The sequence below is a fragment of the Pseudopodoces humilis genome, chromosome 3 (genome assembly GCF_049639895.1).
Source record: "Pseudopodoces humilis isolate 2021_Gansu_Grassland_sample_001 chromosome 3, ASM4963989v1, whole genome shotgun sequence".
Classification (NCBI taxonomy): domain Eukaryota; kingdom Metazoa; phylum Chordata; class Aves; order Passeriformes; family Paridae; genus Pseudopodoces; species Pseudopodoces humilis.
In genome coordinates this window covers 16,059,673-16,076,095 of record NC_142202.1, presented here as the reverse complement: position 1 = coordinate 16,076,095, position 16,423 = coordinate 16,059,673, and the positions used below count along the sequence as shown (strand labels likewise).

The following is a 16,423-nucleotide window of genomic DNA, read 5'->3' as shown; positions in this document are numbered from 1 at the left end:
GAAAGGTTTTTGCAGCTGGGGCCAGTCTGAGTCCAGATGAGCAGGATACATCCCACAGATATTTCACTGCAGTATGGGATAATGGTGCTGAGGGACTGCTTGTACATTTAGGGCTGTATGGGAGGGTCCCATCTGCTCCATAGATCAGTCTGCTTTCTGGCATATGCACAAGCCCCAGGCCCCTTTCTGGGTGTCAGCAACCTCAGGTGGCTGTTTCCGGCAAAACTAACTTCTGGAGTTAAAGCTCCTTGTACAGCGTGGTTTATAATCCCAAGGAGCGAGGTCCCTTGCTGACTGAGCAGTATCCCAGGCAAAGCTGCTCAACTCATTGGTGGGTTTTTGTAGGATGGGGAGACTTTAGAAATAGTATCAATGGTGTCGATGTCTTCTCAAGCCATTTAGTGTCTCAAGTGCTCTCTGAAGTCAGGCCAAGGTAACAGCAGCAGAAACTCAACCCTCTGGCATCAGCACACATTCTCTTCAGTAGTGCAGGCTCCTTCCCTTCCTGACAGACGAGGTGAGAACAGGAGGAGGTGCCTTTGCCAGGGCTGGGCTGGGGCCTCACCCCTTGCCCTACTGCTGAGAATGACACACTGGGGCTTCCAGGGGTGTGTGCTTTCAGCTGTGGGAGAGAAATGACTGACTGCTGTGGCTGTTGTGAGATTTGTGTGTCTGAGAACCCATCATGTGTTGGAAGAATTCCCATCAGAGGATCTGAACAAGCCATTCTGATTGCAAGGAGTTGCATCTTAGCCTTTCTGTCTGTCCCCTCATTTAGATGCTGGGCTTTGAATAAGCTTTTAGAGGAGGGATGTGTGGCTCAGGAATGCCCTGGCTCATTGCCAGGCCATAGGTAGCTGTGATATGGGGGCAGTGGATGCTGAGCAGGGTGTTTTTATCATGCCCTATACAACCAGGTCAGGTAATCTCAACACTGCCCTCTCCCATTCTCTCCCACAGTACCCCGGAGTCGCCCAGAGCATCAACAGTGATGTCAACAACCTGATGGCTGTCCTCAGCATGAGCAATATTCTCCCTGAAGGTAAAAAGACAGAGACCCTGACAGGGCCTGGTGCAGGCTGAGTTCTGCCAACCCCTTTCAAGCAGTGCATTTCATGTGTCCCTCCAAAGACCAGGGAAAGGGACTTAAGGATACTAAATCTGCCCAGGAACAGATTTCCTGCAGAAAGCAGGAGAGGGAGCAGGTGTGGGCAGAGGGTGCAGGGCCAGCTTGGGGAGCCATGCTCTGTTCCCCTGTTCTGCTGCAGAGCTGCTGCAGCCTCTGCTGGGCATGTGCCTGCTCCAGTGCCCACTTGGTGGGGTAGGAAGTGCATCTGTGTGTTTTCTGCCCAGGTGTATTCCACAACCTGCCAGAGTTACCTGTGATTCTCTCTGTGTGCTCTCTATATAGAGACAGACCCACAGGGATCCTTAGCAAAGTAGAAACTGCCTGGGAATACTCACTTTTGATAGCTTTCTAGGCTTGGAGTGTGAGCAGTATTCAGGTGAGGTAGTCTTGCTTTGTCCTGTTACTTTCTGGTACATTTGGCAGAACTCGTTCTTCTCCATGTTTCCTTGTAGCCCTCCATGCCTGCCATTCTGTGCTCTTCCCAGACATTTCTCTTTTCTTTCCAATCAGAGTCGTGGAGAACTGTCAGAACTTGCTCAGTGTCCCAGCACATGGACAAGTCCCTTTTCCCACAGGGAATGCAGGACTTACAAGTCCTTTTTTGAAATACCTGCCTGCAGCAGCTGTAAATATTAGTGGGACTGTACAAATGCTGCTCTAAAATCATGGTGGGTGCTGACAAAATCTGGGACTGTTCTCTTAGGTGGCTGGGCAGGGCCCTGCAGAGGTTACTACAGCCCCAGCTGTGTCTGGCCCACAAAGTAGATCGGTTTTCCAGCTTCAAGACTAAGACAACTGGGCTTGGCATCTCAGGCCCTGGCTACGTGCTGCTGCTGCAGTGCACTGTATTAGTCATGCTGACTGCTTCTACTTGGCAGTGCCTGCTGCCACTTGAAGGCAGATAAGGTTTGAAGCTTGGTTTTGCTGCTTTTGTGCAGTGTTTGGGTGCTTGTCTTTGGTGTGTGTCCCTGCACAGCCATGCCAATAGCAGGGGTGGACAGCTTGGGCTGTGGGGTAGGAGCTGGGAGAGGACAGAGCTCTGCTGCATAGAGCAGTGGTGTGGATATACCTTGACTTAGGAGCAGCTGTGTAGCTTGGGCTTGGGATTACTGCATAACCTGCATGGCTCTCTGAGGCCTCCTGTACTCCTCAGCTCAGAGTTGGCTGAAGAGCAGGCTGCTCCTCAGCTGTAGCTCTGGGAAGCTTAGCCTGAGGAGATCCTTTTTTCTAAGCCTGCTCTCTCCTGTGGTATTTGACTTTCAGGTTTGTTCCCGGAGCACTTGATTGAAGTCGTGAGCAGAGAGCTGGCCCTGGAGTGTGACTATCTGAGAGAAGCTGCCTGTGCAAGGAAATTCCAGTATGTTTCCACCATTGCCTTCAGCCCCTTTTCTCTGTGTGTGTGAGAGGCAGGAGAGGTTGCTTAACTTCAGGAATGGTGTGGAGCTGACTGCTGTGCCCTGCCATGTGGCACAGGGGAAGGCTGCATGGTTGTGGCCTGAGCTGTCCCCCAGAATCACTGCCTTGTCTCAGCTGGGCATGGCTTCAGCCAGCCGAAATGTGATCACCTAAATTCCCTCCTCCTCTGCAAGTCCTCTGTCTGTTCTGCTACACATGAAAGTGCTGCAATAACTCCTGAGGCTGGGTTGCAGTGCTCTTCTGTGTGGCCCTATCTCAGCCTGTTGTTAATTTCTCCCATCCTTCAGCCCAGGAGGTTTTCAGTTCAGCTCTCTTAAAGGAGTTGCCTGCTCCCTTGGCTTGCCATAGCATCCAGATTATTTTTAAATGATGGCTGGATGCTTTTCCTGTCCTGCTGCAGAACTGCCCCTATGGCACTGCTCCCGTTGGCAAAGTAATTCTTCCATGTGTGTAGTGTGACTCTAAAGCCAGGTGGAGTGAGCAGAAGACCCAGTGCCCCTTGATGCACTGGCCTGGAGCCTTCTTAGTATCACTGCTCTGGCAGGAGATGTGACTTCAGGAGCTGGCAGCAGCTGTAAGTCACTGGCAGGGTTTCTGCTGACTTAATCCCTACTGTAATTCCTGAGGAAAACATATCCTGGCAGCCTCAGCCAGGGTGTGGGTAGAGGCTGGCGAAGGGCTGCGTGAAGTGTTGCTGATGGGTCCGTCTGCTCTCAGGGCTCCTAAACCTTTTCCTCTCCTTCATCCATCCTTAGGGAGCTGCTGAAAGACCACCCCTTCTTTTATGTCCCAAGAGTAATAGATGAGCTGTGCAGCAAACACGTGCTGACCACAGAGCTGGTGTCTGGCTTTCCCTTGGATCAAGCTGAAGGGCTGAGCCAGGAGATTCGAAATGAGGTAAACTTGGGAGTTTGTGCTTCTGCCGTTGCACAGAGCCTTGTGCTCAGCCTGCCCACGACTGCCAGACTGGGGCATGCTTTGTGGCACAGCAAACCTTGAGCAGGGCTGGAGTCAGGGACTGTCTGGAGCCTCTAGGAAGACTCGTTCAGGGAAGGTAGCAGTGACACTGGAGTCTCTCCTGGCTTGTTTGGGCCTTGCAGGTACCAGCATATCTGCAGAGAGGGGTTGGAGGGGGTGAATGGCAAGGGCAGCTGAAGGGGAGGTAGTCTTGCTGGTTGATGCCATTTCTGATGACCTTAACTTTGGGAGGGACTGTCAGCAAGGGAAAAGAGGTCTTATGCAGCTGGTCTTCTGGGCAGGACTGCAGAATTATCCCAGTGCAAGCAGTTGGTTGTCATGCTTGTGGGAATGACCTGTGCTGCACAGCGCTGCTGGAAAAGTACCTGTCAGTAAACAAAAGCAGGGATGTGGGGATAGGTGGGTGTTGGTCCTGAATATAGTCAGGGATTGGAGTGCTGTGGTGGGACAAGCAGCTGTTCTAGTAGCAGAAATAACTGTCCTGGTATCCTGGTATTTGGATGTGTGTGTGTTTCTTGGTGTGAGCTGTCAGCTGTTAGCAGGTCACTGGGGAAGAGAGCAGTCTGTTCCTCTAGATAAACACAGTGTCACATTAGATTTGAAGCTGTGCCAGAGCTGTCTGCCTATTCTTAGGGACTGTCCCCAGCAGTGAGATGCTCTATCACCAGGACTCATTTTAAAAAGCTGTGAGCTGGGGTGTTGCTGCAGGAGCAGCCCTTCTTTCCCATAAGCCACTGGCCTGGCTAACCCTCTGCCTTCTGTCCCAAATGGCAATGTCCTGTAGCAGGGTCAAGCTTGCATTTGGTGCCCTCTTCCTTCTACCTTGGATATGTTTCACTCAGCTTTGCAGAAGCTGGAGAGGGGCAGAGTGAGGCTGGCAGTTCTGCTGACCAGGCTCCAGCTTAGCAATTCTCACAGAAAAGCTCTGCTGGAGTATGTAATTCAGCAGGGGGGTCTTGAAGGACTGCTACTCTTGCTTCTCTGTGCCTGTTGGTACCAAGGTGTGGCTCTGCTGCTTCTCCCTCAAGCTGGGTCTGTGCCGAGTCCACAGAAGGAGTACATGGTGGGTCTGTGTATCATGCAAGAATCTCATTCTTGCAGCCACCCAGTATGTAGTCAATTGTGGAAAGTTAAAAGGCAGGACCAGAAAGCAGTTGAATGAGCACTGGAGCATCTGTGCCATCTGCTAAGGATGCCCCATGGCAGATGTGGGCTGGGAGTTGCTTCAGCTCTGCAGGAGTTTGGCAGCTTAGAGCAGATGATTCCTGCTGATGTGGTGATCTGTTCCCTGTTTGCTGATGCCTGCTCTAAGTTACAGGTGTGAGTAGGGCTTGGTGCCCTCCTGACTTGTTTCTCGTCTCTCCATGTTTTTCAAGATCTGTCACAACATCCTGGTGCTGTGTCTGCGGGAGCTGTTTGAGTTCCGGTACATGCAGACTGACCCCAACTGGTCAAACTTCTTCTATGACCCACAGCTGCACAAGGTAAGCCCGAGCAGCCAGTGTTCTACCTATACAAACATTGGTTTTCACCAGCGTTTGATTATTCCCCACTCAGAGAGTTCAATGAGCCCTTACTGAGATTCTCTCAGATCTCAGATCCCTGTCCTTGAGGCATGGACAGATAGCACAGGGCAACACCTCTCTTTGCCGCTTGCCCTCACTAGGGCTTGGTAGAAAAGCAGGGCTGCTGTAACCCTGGCCCTTGATCAGTCACAGCTACCTCCTTACCTATGTCAGGATCTATTTTGAAGGTGGTCAGTGGGAAGCTGCAGCTGGGAGTGCTCTACCAGGACACACCTGAGCCCAGGACTCCTCAGTTAGACACTCTTGTGCTGTGCTTAAGATAAGGGTAGCAATTCCTGATTATTGGTTTGGCTGCTTGTTTGTACTCTGTAGGGGAGATGAAACTGCTTTTTATACTGTGGTTTGTACTGCAAAGTGCTGGGAAAAGGTTCAGTGCTGCTCTGTCCCTGCACATGAAGCCTGAGTGGAGCTGTCTGCAGAGCATGTGCGGCAGTGTGGGCACTGGGCATGGGCATGGGCCATTCCTCCTCAGCCCTGTACTGGTGCAGCCATTGGGGCTGTGGACTGGGAATAAAGGATTCTGGGGCAGTTGAGATGCAGAGGAGAACTGTGAAAGCCAGCTGAGCTTCCTGAAGAAATCAGGAGCATTCTTAAGATCAGGTTCTACCAGAATGGTTGACTCTGTAATGGACGACTTTGTCCATTTCCAGGTGGCCCTGCTGGACTTTGGAGCAACGCGAGGGTTTGATGAGAAGTTCACAGATGTCTACATAGAGGTGAGGACTTGCACTGTGTCCTAGAGAGCTGCAGTTGATTTTGCAAATACTCTTATCTCTTAGCTGTTAACACTTTGTACTCGAATACACTTTGGGTGTGGAGGGAAGCAGGGTTGGAGACAAGAGAGTGATCTCTGTTCCTGTTTCATCCCTTGCCATGGCTGTCTGCACATGTGCTGCAAGCTGCTGGGTCTCTGAGTTGGGATGTTCACAAAGGTGAACTGCAGTGATGCTTGCTGGGGGGCCTGGACAACAGGGTGTATCAGAGCATTCACAATTCTCTGATTTTTATAGGAGGATATGCAGGAATTGCTTGTTCCCCACCTCTTCCTGAGATTTTTAGCTTTTTCACAGATAGATAGATAAATTGATGTGAAGTCAGACGTGCTTCCTTTGTGATCACCATGTTCTGCACATGGTAACTGAGCTGCCAGGGCCAGCAGCTGCCACCTAAAGCTGCTCACAGTCAGCTCTATTTCTTTGGGGGAGGGGCTGACTATTTGTGAAGGTTTTTTTTTTGCTGTCCCTTACATTCTCTGGGCCATGTGTAGCCCTGTTGGAAGAGCTGGATCTTTTAGCCAGTAGCTTTTAACCTGCCCAGCATGCAGAGAGGGCAGAGGCCAAGGGAGTGAGCAGGTGGGTGGTGTTATGTGCTCCTGTGGCCTGTGCAGCAGTCCTGTGCTCAAACCGTTGTTCAGTTATCTCTTGGATTTCCTGAAAGTATTCCTCCTACTCAGGTAATCAAGGCAGCTGCTGACATGGACAGAGAGAGAGTACTGAAGAAGTCCATTGAAATGAAATTCCTCACTGGCTATGAAATCAAGGTATGGAGCAGAAGGGTCTGATTTTGGTGTTGGCTGCAGATAAGGTCGTTGCAGGTCTGTGAACCTCCCCAGATTTCTTGATGTGGTGAAAGTGTCAGTCCAAAAGTCCTTTTGATAAGCATGAGGGAGGAGAGTAAAAAAGGTTTTAGCTTTTGTTCTCACTTCCTTTTGGGAGCAGGAAAAGTAATGAGGATACAGCTAGCCCCAAAACCACTGTCCTTCTTTTACTCCCTCTACAAGGCCCTGCAGGTGATAACAATTCCTGAAGTTTAATGAAGCTTCATCATGAAGATTAGTTTTCTGGAAGGTTTAGTTGCTCAAAACTGCATGAACTAAATGTTCCTCAGTCTTGCTGAGGTTCCCTTTGTCATGGACATGGCTGTTTCTCCTAAGCTGCTGATGTTAGCACTAGCATTTCTTTTTCTCCTTGGTGATTGCCATAGCTAGTGGTGTTACTTATCCCTCTTTCCTTTTGGGCAGGAAATGGAAGATGCCCACTTAAATGCTGTGCTCATCCTGGGAGAGGCTTTTGCATCTGAGGAGCCTTTTGATTTTGGCAACCAAAGCACCACTGAAAAGATCCATGGTTTAATCCCAATCATGCTGAAACATCGGCTTGTCCCCCCGCCAGAGGAGACTTACTCTCTTCATCGGAAGATGGGCGGCTCTTTCCTGATCTGCACCAAGCTGAAGGCCAAAATTCCCTGCAAAAACATGTTCCAAGAGGCATATAGCAAATACTGGAGCAGTAGGGGCAAGAAGCCAGAGGAGTAGTAAGAATGAACTTGTCATCTTCTGAGGGCCCGGTTCAGCTGAGCCTTGCAGCGAGCGTTCTAAGCCACCCCTGCGTTGCTCCCCAGCTCTCCATCCTCTTGAGATGCAGCAGCCCCGTGCCCTGGAAGCCAGGTGTGCATTCCACGAGGACAAAGCTGCTCTTTCCTGCTGTGTCTGTCCTGCCTCGACTGCCAGCACAGCTCACAGCTTGCAGGAAACTGAGTGCTTCTGTGCTGCTTCAAGGCACCAGCTGACTACCTTGAATACATTTGTAACATTCTGATGGTGGTTGCATTCTGAGAGGGTTTTATAACAAGCAGGGGAAGGAGGACGAGAGCAGAATTTAATATTGAAGCCTATTTGTAATTGTCCACAAATTGTTTTTTAAAAACCTTCCCTCTTTCAAGCTGAGGTGGAATTCAAGTAGTTTTCATACTGTGAATTTATAGGTTGAAATACCAAGGTGTTCCCTACCACAGACACATCCGGCACCTCCCCCACATTTTAGTAAGTCAAGTGGTAGCAGTCTGAGAACCCTCCTGGATTCTGCTGACGTTGATTTAATGCAAGGGGCGTGTGTGCAAGTAGAAGTTTTATGCTTTCTGCCTCTTTTTGGCTTGCAAGCTAAACATAGGAAATATTTTTAAAGTCTGAGAATTGAGTACCAGTTTCTTTTAAAAACACACACATACACACTCTCACAACTCAGTTCTGGGAGTCAAATGTGTAATCAGCAGAGCTATATCTGAGCACAAATAGTGGGATTCTGCACTGTCTCGTAGGTATCAGCTTTCCTGAGGGCGAGTTAGATAAGCTACAGCTCTGACACCGACTGCTTGATGCACTCCTGACTAAGACCCTCTTCTGTGTGTTTCCCTGTAAGGCAGAACTTGCAGCAAGGCAATCAAATGTCCTGCCTCTGGTGAGCAGCTCCAGCCCCAGCTGAAATGTCACACAGTTCAAACCAGATGCACAGTTTTTATCTCTTGGAGTCGAGCTAGGAAATTGACTTTTGTAGGTTTTTGTACAAAGCCTGTACCTGTACGACTTCCTGATGTTAATAAACGAGTGCTTGTGCGGTGGGCCTGCTGCCTGTGGCTGTGTCATCTTCTGGTGTGGGAATGGGTGCTAAAAGGAGCAGTGTCCTCTTCTGGGGGATAAACAGCAGCTGAGCAGAAGCAGCAGCTCCCAGGTCTCTTGTTGCAGTCGTTTGCTCAAGGAATTGTTACTAGCCTTGCCTGGCCATCCACCCGTGGCCTGTTCATGCCATGAAAATCCCCAGTAATCTTCTTGCTTTTTAATCTTCCTTTGTTTTAATCACTCTGTTAGCAGTCTCCTGAACACAAGTCTCTTTGCCTTCCCTCCACCTGTGAAGGAGAGGCTGTTGGTGTTCAGGCTGACCTGGTGCTCCTAAGGCAGGTGTCCTGGTCTGGCAAGTGCTAGATATTTATTTACCAGCAGGCTCAGCTGGTCCTACTCAGTTAAGAGGAATGCCCAGGTTGTCTGATCTTACACTGCAGCATGTGTGAAATCCTGGCAGCTGACACTTTGGAGGGAAAGAACAGGTAAGTGAATAAATCTCTCCCCCTCTCTCAGGAGGGACCTCTGAGAAACAGGAAAACGCATTATGGTATTATCTTTATTCCAAAGCCATAAACATACAAGCCACTTCATTTAAGACTTTGTTGAGTAAGATGCAGTGCAGTTTAATCCAAAATACCAGTCAGATTATCCTTAATCTTTGGAGAAGAGTTAACTCTGCTGTTCAGTGAAGTAATAGTTTTGCATCAAGCTGTTTATCAGTGTACAAAGTTACAGTAACTTTCCTTGTTTTGAGTTCTGATAGACATTGTTTAGTTTTTGTCCTTTGGATCTAGACCTTGCAGCTGTAAAAACAGCAGAGCTGTTTGAGCTGTTAAATGCTTATGCTAAAGTTTAAAAAGCTGACAAGGAAATTAGATTATGTGAGTTTTAGAGCAGATTTTCTGAAACTGAAGATTCAAGGCCAGCATGTTCAGAGAACTTGCAAAGGCAGCAGAGTAAGCTGGAGCATTACAGTTCACTTTTCCAGTAAGCACTTGTTCATGTGAGCCCAGATCTTGTGTATACCATGCTGGGGTAAGAGTGTTCGACTCCTGGCAAACATTTCCCTTCCTGAGAGTGTTTAGGAATGATGTCCAGCTGAACAGTGGAGTTGTTTTGCATTTGCAAGAGGGTAGCAACTTGCAGAAGCTGAGATGTTGCTTTATTAGGAGAGCTAATTAGAGCTCTCATTCCATAATTCTCCTGGCCTTTTGTGTAGGCTGTGACAGCATTAATAATGGCTGTAGCTTTGTCCAGGGAGTTTTGTGACAGGAGGAATTGCATGTCAGAGGAACAGCAGTGTAGAAAACGTGAGCTAGAAACTCTGGCTTCAAGTCAGAGAAGTTGTGACAGTGTACAGTGAGCAGAAACACGTGGTCTGTGCCAGCCACTGCATTTGCATGAATTACACTTGCAGGGTTGAGGATGTGACTGTTTCTATGCTGCATGGAGCTTCTATGGTCTAGAAAAACCTCTTGTGAAAACATTTCTTCTTTGCACAGGGCAAGCTGGACATTAAAGCTGCCTCTTTAATGAGAGTGATTTCCCATTCTAAAGGATCAAGATTCAGGCTTGGTAGCAGTGATTTTCCTACCTTCTTTCTTTAGTCAGCCTGGCTGCTGCATCAAAATGGCAAATGGATGCTGAGGAGCTGAACAGGAGCTGAACATGCAGTTCAGTTTCTGTTTTCCTAATGCCCAAATCTCAGACACTACAAGGCCCATTTCCCAAGACCTTCACAGCTGTGATGTACAACTGGTCCCCTGGGAAATCAGAAATAAAGCACTGATTGAAAAGGCAGAGCACAGGAACCGGGGTCTGTCCCAAAGCTACAGCAGCTGCCTCAATGGGATGAGCCACGGGCTTAAATCCACATGAACTGGAGTGAAGGGCTGAGAAAGTAAACATTTTGACTGAAGGAGAGGGACAGGAGTAAGGCAGCCTAAAGCCGTGGAAGGAGTGGGAATCACAGTGCCTGTTCTTGGAGGAGATTGCTGGTAGCCTTTGGTGATGGAAGAATGCCCTGGCTGACGCTGTGGGATGAGTAACAGTCCAGTCCTGTATTCCTGCTGCAGGGCAGTGACTGAAGCAGGTACCAAAGCCAGAACTTAGCCCAGAATCACTAAGGTTGGAAAAGACCTCTATGATCATCAAAACCGACCCTGAGCCCAGCATCACCTTGTTCACCATTACACCATGTCCTTAAGTGCCATATCCACACATGCTTTGAACACTTCCAAGGATGGTGATTCCACCACTTCCCTGGGTAGCCTGGTCCCATATTTCCCATGCCTTCCTGTGAAGAAATTTTTCTTAATATCTAATCTAAACTTCCCCAGGTCCAATGAGGCCATTTACAACATGACACCAGCAGGGGAATGAATGAAGAACATGTACCAACAGTCTCTGGTAGGGGAAAAATTCCAGGCTGACTTGTGAGGAATGGGTGGATGACAGGAAAGGGTCAGGGCACATGCAAAACTTCACAGGTATTCTGTGAGGTGCATGAAGATCAATGTGATGTTGGTAGTTCAGAACTAACTAACAATCCAGCCTCCAACACTAGGACAGCTGAAAAATTTGATGTATAACTACAAATGAGGGAGGAACACGAAAAACACTGACTAGAACCACATAACTACCTCTTTCTTAGGTCATCATAGTAGAGATGACCTAAGAAAAAGGTCAGGGAAACTGTAGTTCAATACAGCAAAGTATCCAGTGACTTTGACTGTACTTTCAAAAGGATCTGGTTATTTTTTTTTAAAGCTCTTAAAGGGAAATCGATTTTCTCACATAATCCTTTTCTTCCCCCTGTGCACTTGTGCAGGTGTGTTAGAACCAGCATGTTGTATCTTCAAGAGTACCATCATTCCCCTTTCCATTTCCTCCTCAATGCTTAATGTGGGGAGGTGGGAAAAAAAGACAGAACAGCTGCATTTCTAACAGTTCCCTGTTTTATTGCAGTACATCAAAGTAGGTTAATATTAAGTGTGTTACCAACATAAAATATTGGTGGTAAGTCATTTTTACATTGTTGACTGTTCCACCTTAAATATTTCTGTGCAAAAGAATCTACATCATTGTTCTGTAGCAGAGAATCTCTTACAATGTCCCCTACAACATTGAGGGCATTAAACAAAAGAGTGAGAAGAGGCAAAAAGCAGAATCTTTCCCCCACACGCACACTTGTCAGCTTTTATACTCTAAAACAAAAAAGTGATTACATCTATGCCATGCAAAACTGTACAATAATATTACAATGAAAAACCTAAAAAACATATTTTAAAAATAAATGATATGAAACTGTCATACATAAAAAGGCAGGTATAGCAACACTGGTTTGTTTGTGGATTTCTTCCCTGTAGATGTGACTGTCTTAAATGGAGAATGAAAACAGGTTGTACTGAGCTGTGGCTGGAATGAGAGGAGTTGGAATTCAGACTGGAAAGCCTGCAGCAGAGCGGCCTCTGGGGGTGTTTATCAAATAAACTGTGAACACCAAGTGCACAGAATGGTGCACTTCGTGTTAGTGCAGAAAAGTTGTCCCATTTCCTCCATGGAACAGACTTGTATTAACAAAAGATCCCACAGCAGGAACTGCTATGTGCCACTTTGATTCTCAGACTAAGGCTCAGGAGCTGTGGGTACCTGCACTGCAGTAAGTTTTATCCTTAATGCATTCATTTGGAATTGAACAGCATTCATAAAATAGAAAAGAAACCCTTTTTCCACCCAAGAGCATGTTTGTCCTGTCATTCAGGGTCTGGCCATGCAATACAACACAGGGCCAGAATCTGTGTTAATAATCCAACTGTTCTGTTTGGAGAGGCTGACACACTGTGAACCAGTTAGGTGCAGTTAAACTACATTTCTATAAATAAACTATGCTTTTTGGACTTTTTTGTTATGGCAAGACCCTTAAATTCCCTCTGCCGTATACCTGAGAATAACACACCTGGGTTGTAACTTATCAGAATCAAATCAAAGAGAACATTCCTGACTCAGTTTTGAAACTCATTTAAGTGGGCAAAATGCACATTCATAACAAGCCACAGCAATTAATGGCGGGGAAAAGAATCAACTGCTTCACCACAGTCTCAGGAATGTTTTTTTGAAACCACCAGCTGTCTTCTACAGGCCAAAGGCAAGAGAGAAGAGAGTACTGCAACCCTGCTTTTGGGTTTATGAAATGTGGGAGGAAGCCACATACCTGTGTGTGCACACGTGCAGGGGAAAGCTATTTACCCAACCTATTCCATCCTATAACCTGGAATCCTTAGTAGCTGCCTGAATCTGTTCAGATCCTTGTTGCCATCAAAAGAGAGAGAGAAAAAAAAAAAAAAGGCAAAACCCCAACAAACCCATCTGTTCAAGCACTGTCAAAAATGCAAACAAACACCTTCAGTCTCAGCCAAAAGGAAAAATACCAGCTAGATACACATCCTGTGTACAGAGAACATGTGCCACAGTCAGGAATTCAGGGGGAGATTTTAAGCTCCCAGAACAAAATGCAGCCCTCGACCTGTGAAGTTGAAGCAGTGCTACAGTGCAAAGGAGCAAACATCAAATCTCAGGAGACAACTGCCTTGGAGATACCAGTCAAGAGTCTTACAGTTCAAATGACCAAGTTAATTTTCCTATCCCAGTGAGTCTTTAGAAAGCTCAGCTGCAGTATGCATACCAACAAATTGATGAGTGTGGTTTCAAATTGAGTCTGTAACCAAATGGTCCCCAAATATATAAAACTATTTAAGTCCTAGGACAATTTTTCTCTTTTCAAATAAATGATGTGGTCATTTGCTTTTCAACTGAGAGAACAGTTGCTGTTTCTCTTCTGAAGAGACACATATAAAAATGCACAGGACCAAACTAATGATTAAATAAATCCTAGAGAAGACTGCTGAGCCTTGGACATTGTAGTGTACAAACAGCGTGGGCCGGTGGAGCTCTTCATCCTCTGAGCTTAGTGTTGTAACACAGCTGACCTATGCTCTGCCTGAAAATGCCAGGGGTTGGTTTCAATAGATTGCAGGCACTGGAACGGAGTAAACACAGGGGTTTACTCAATTTAATTGTTTGCTGTGAGGTGGCTCTTTGGGTTCCATTTTCAGATAGAGCTTTAGCACAACTGCAGAAAAAAAAGTCCATGGAAAATGATCCTGTGACCCTCTCTCAGGGGACTGCCATGCAGGCTGCTCTGTCTTTAATGACTACTGTTTAAATGCCTTCTCTCAACATCAAAATAAGAGTATTATTTAAATACATCATACAGTAAATACAAAACTAGTCTGCAAAGGCTTTGAAAAGTGTGTGGACATGCTTCACCAAAACAAGGGAATTGTGGGGAAAAAGCAGTGGCTATACTTGAAGCAATATGCAGCCTTTGAAAAGAAGCTGATGTGGAATTTCCATAATGCCAGTAACACCCTGCCTATCTGTCCCTCAGAAATACAGAAACTTTTCTGGGAGGAATTACTTTCCGATGCTTTGCTATTTGCTAAAGCTTTTAATTTCAAATGCCAGGCTTGCAAAAGTAGTAGGTTTGAAGTGAAAACAACACAACCACCTTGCTACTCTGAAAAACAGGAGACAGGCTTTTGATATGATGGTTTCTACAACAATTTCTTGAATTCCTGTCCCAAAATAACACTGACTGAGCTTAAACTTGGATAAGCCTCTTGATTCAGAGTGAAAGAGAAATCTTACCTAGGAGACCCAGCATGATTAAATGGATTAGATGATCTATGTGTTGTTCCCTATGTCACATTTAGATCATACCTGGAAATTACTGTACATGGTTTGAAGTTACCTACAACTTCTATTAGGGAAGACAGAAACTGCAAAACTCCAAACACCTCTGTGTGGGTGAAACTCTACAAAACTGCTGACTGCAAGAATACAGAATGGTTTAATGAGAGCCATAACAAGTTTCTGCAACCCACAGACCCCGATATTCTAAATACAAAAAGCCCTTATGTGTTTGAGTATGGTCACAGAATGAAGTAAGCAACTATACTACTGGGAAGAGAGGCTCATCCCAGATGAAAAGCACAATCTGCCTTGCTAACTAAAGAGAAGAGACATCTTCCTCTTACCATACATCTGTATATCATTTTTTCATTTGTGTATCAGTTTTTCATTTATTCTGTTAACTGGGTGACCACTTCAGCTTTTTATTTATTTTTCCAACTTCAGCAGGCTCTGCCTTCCACTGCAATACATCCTGCCCTCCAACCTGCCCTGCTTTTGGAACCAAACAGCAGGTAGCACATAGAAATAACTGCAAATTGCACAACCCACAGCACAGGTAGGGGGCAGAGGAAAACCAACCTTGCCAGTGCAGCAGCTGTGGGTCACCAGGCATCTTTGACTACCACAGTGTGAACAGTGTGAGGTCAGTCTTCAAGGTTCTTTGTTGCTACAGTGACAGCAAAGCCAGCCAGGGCCAGCTTTGGGCTAAGGGCACTCGTTTGGCTGATGAGTATTTAGCAACCAGTATTTGGTAATGACAGTAAGAGTTTGCTGCTTAGGGATGGTCAAGGAGATGTGGAAGACTGCTCCCTTCTGAGTTAAACCTGCTCAAAGGCTGACCCAGAGAAACAGTTTTCCTGCTGAATCCAGCTGCACTGAACTCCCTTGCTGCCTGAAGGACCTCTCCTGTAGCTGCTTCAAGGCTCCAGCTCACAGGTGGCACGCACGGAACCAGGGCAGCCGCCGCACTGACCGGCGCCCGTGGCTGTTGGGACAGGGCCTTGCTGCCAATTGTTGTTGTTATTCAAAAGGATGGGGACTATGAGGAAAGTAGGAATTACAGCTTCAGTTCTGCTACGGCCAGAAGGAGAGAAGTGTTGTGAGAGCACTGCAGGGGCTGTCCCGGCAGTGCAGCGAGTGCTGCGCACACGGAATCTCTGTCCTGTGGGAGGTTTTAGCCAGCCCTCCGAGTCTGTAAATCACCGAGCATGAAAACAGGGACAACACAAATCTTAAATTAAAGGCTCTCTTAAATAAGCATCCATCTTCTGCTGCATACACAATGCTTTTTTTCTTTGAATATATACATACGTATTTTACTCTAACATCTGCGTATTTATTTAAACTCTGTACTGTAGTAAAATATGCATCATTTTAATCAATAAGGATTTGCTGGCGACAATCAGATTGACATTCAAACGTGGTGGCTGAAAGCTTTTATGTGCCTCTGACATACTGATCATTCCCCATGGAGGGGAAGGGGTCTCTGTGCTACTTTTGTACAGTACAATGAGCTATTGTATGAAAAAAAAATCCCTCTGAATTTTCTCTTGTTGATACTGGTCTGGTCTACTTACGCTACCTTTTGGGAAGTGGGAGTGGGATAAATATGTCTTTAAAAATGAAGCAGCTGTAACCACAAAAATGAAACCAATACTAGTACAAATCTACAGCATCTGATATTTACCAACACCCTAGCTTTGCTCATTTGCTGCTGTCAGATCTGGGGAGGTGAGGCAATGCCGAACGGTGCTGAAGGTGACCAGCTTTTACCTTCCTCTGTACCCCTCTCCCAGATCCTTTTCAGACAAGGAATGGGGAGGGTTAGGAGGATGAAGGTGAGAACTGGAGCAAGTGAAGGGGACAGCCATGGGGACAGCAAGCTGATGTGATGCCAACTCTGAATGCTGAAGCAGTTCATGAGTCCCAACTCACGTGGTCAGAGCTCTCCAGGGAGAGGCTCTTGGTCTTGTGAGGAGAAACCGGACTGGGAGGGCTGCTGAGGTTGGAGCTGTTCGATGCCGTTGAGTGTCTTGGAGAGTCAGAGTCCTGCAGCCCAGAGACACACAAAATACCAGTAACAGGATAGCAAGTTGGGGAGTGACTGGGAGTATCTCAGCAACCGTGTCTGGATTCAAAGGCCTCTGAGGATTTTGAGGGATC

The 16,423-nt window shown here is 46.8% G+C and overlaps 2 protein-coding genes across 9 annotated transcripts in view; one reads left to right on the top strand and one right to left on the bottom strand.

The window, feature by feature from the left end:
- COQ8A (coenzyme Q8A) overlaps positions 1-8,507 on the top strand; it is a 43,326-nt gene extending 34,819 nt beyond the window's left edge. The window contains exons 9-15 of the mRNA XM_005523283.3: positions 961-1,042; positions 2,393-2,486; positions 3,301-3,442; positions 4,900-5,007; positions 5,760-5,825; positions 6,563-6,649; positions 7,130-8,507. Coding sequence (XP_005523340.1) covers positions 961-1,042; positions 2,393-2,486; positions 3,301-3,442; positions 4,900-5,007; positions 5,760-5,825; positions 6,563-6,649; positions 7,130-7,423 — 873 coding nt within the window. The 3' untranslated portion in view covers positions 7,424-8,507. The remainder of the gene's footprint in view (positions 1-960; positions 1,043-2,392; positions 2,487-3,300; positions 3,443-4,899; positions 5,008-5,759; positions 5,826-6,562; positions 6,650-7,129) is intronic.
- Positions 8,508-11,445: 2,938 nt separating this feature from the next.
- Positions 11,446-16,423, bottom strand: part of CDC42BPA (CDC42 binding protein kinase alpha) — a 198,322-nt gene continuing 193,344 nt past the window's right edge. For all 8 annotated transcript variants that reach the window (XM_088053753.1, XM_088053750.1, XM_088053751.1 and 5 more), the window contains one exon: positions 11,446-16,309. In XM_088053753.1, coding sequence (XP_087909879.1) covers positions 16,178-16,309 — 132 coding nt within the window. In that variant the 3' untranslated portion in view covers positions 11,446-16,177. The remainder of the gene's footprint in view (positions 16,310-16,423) is intronic.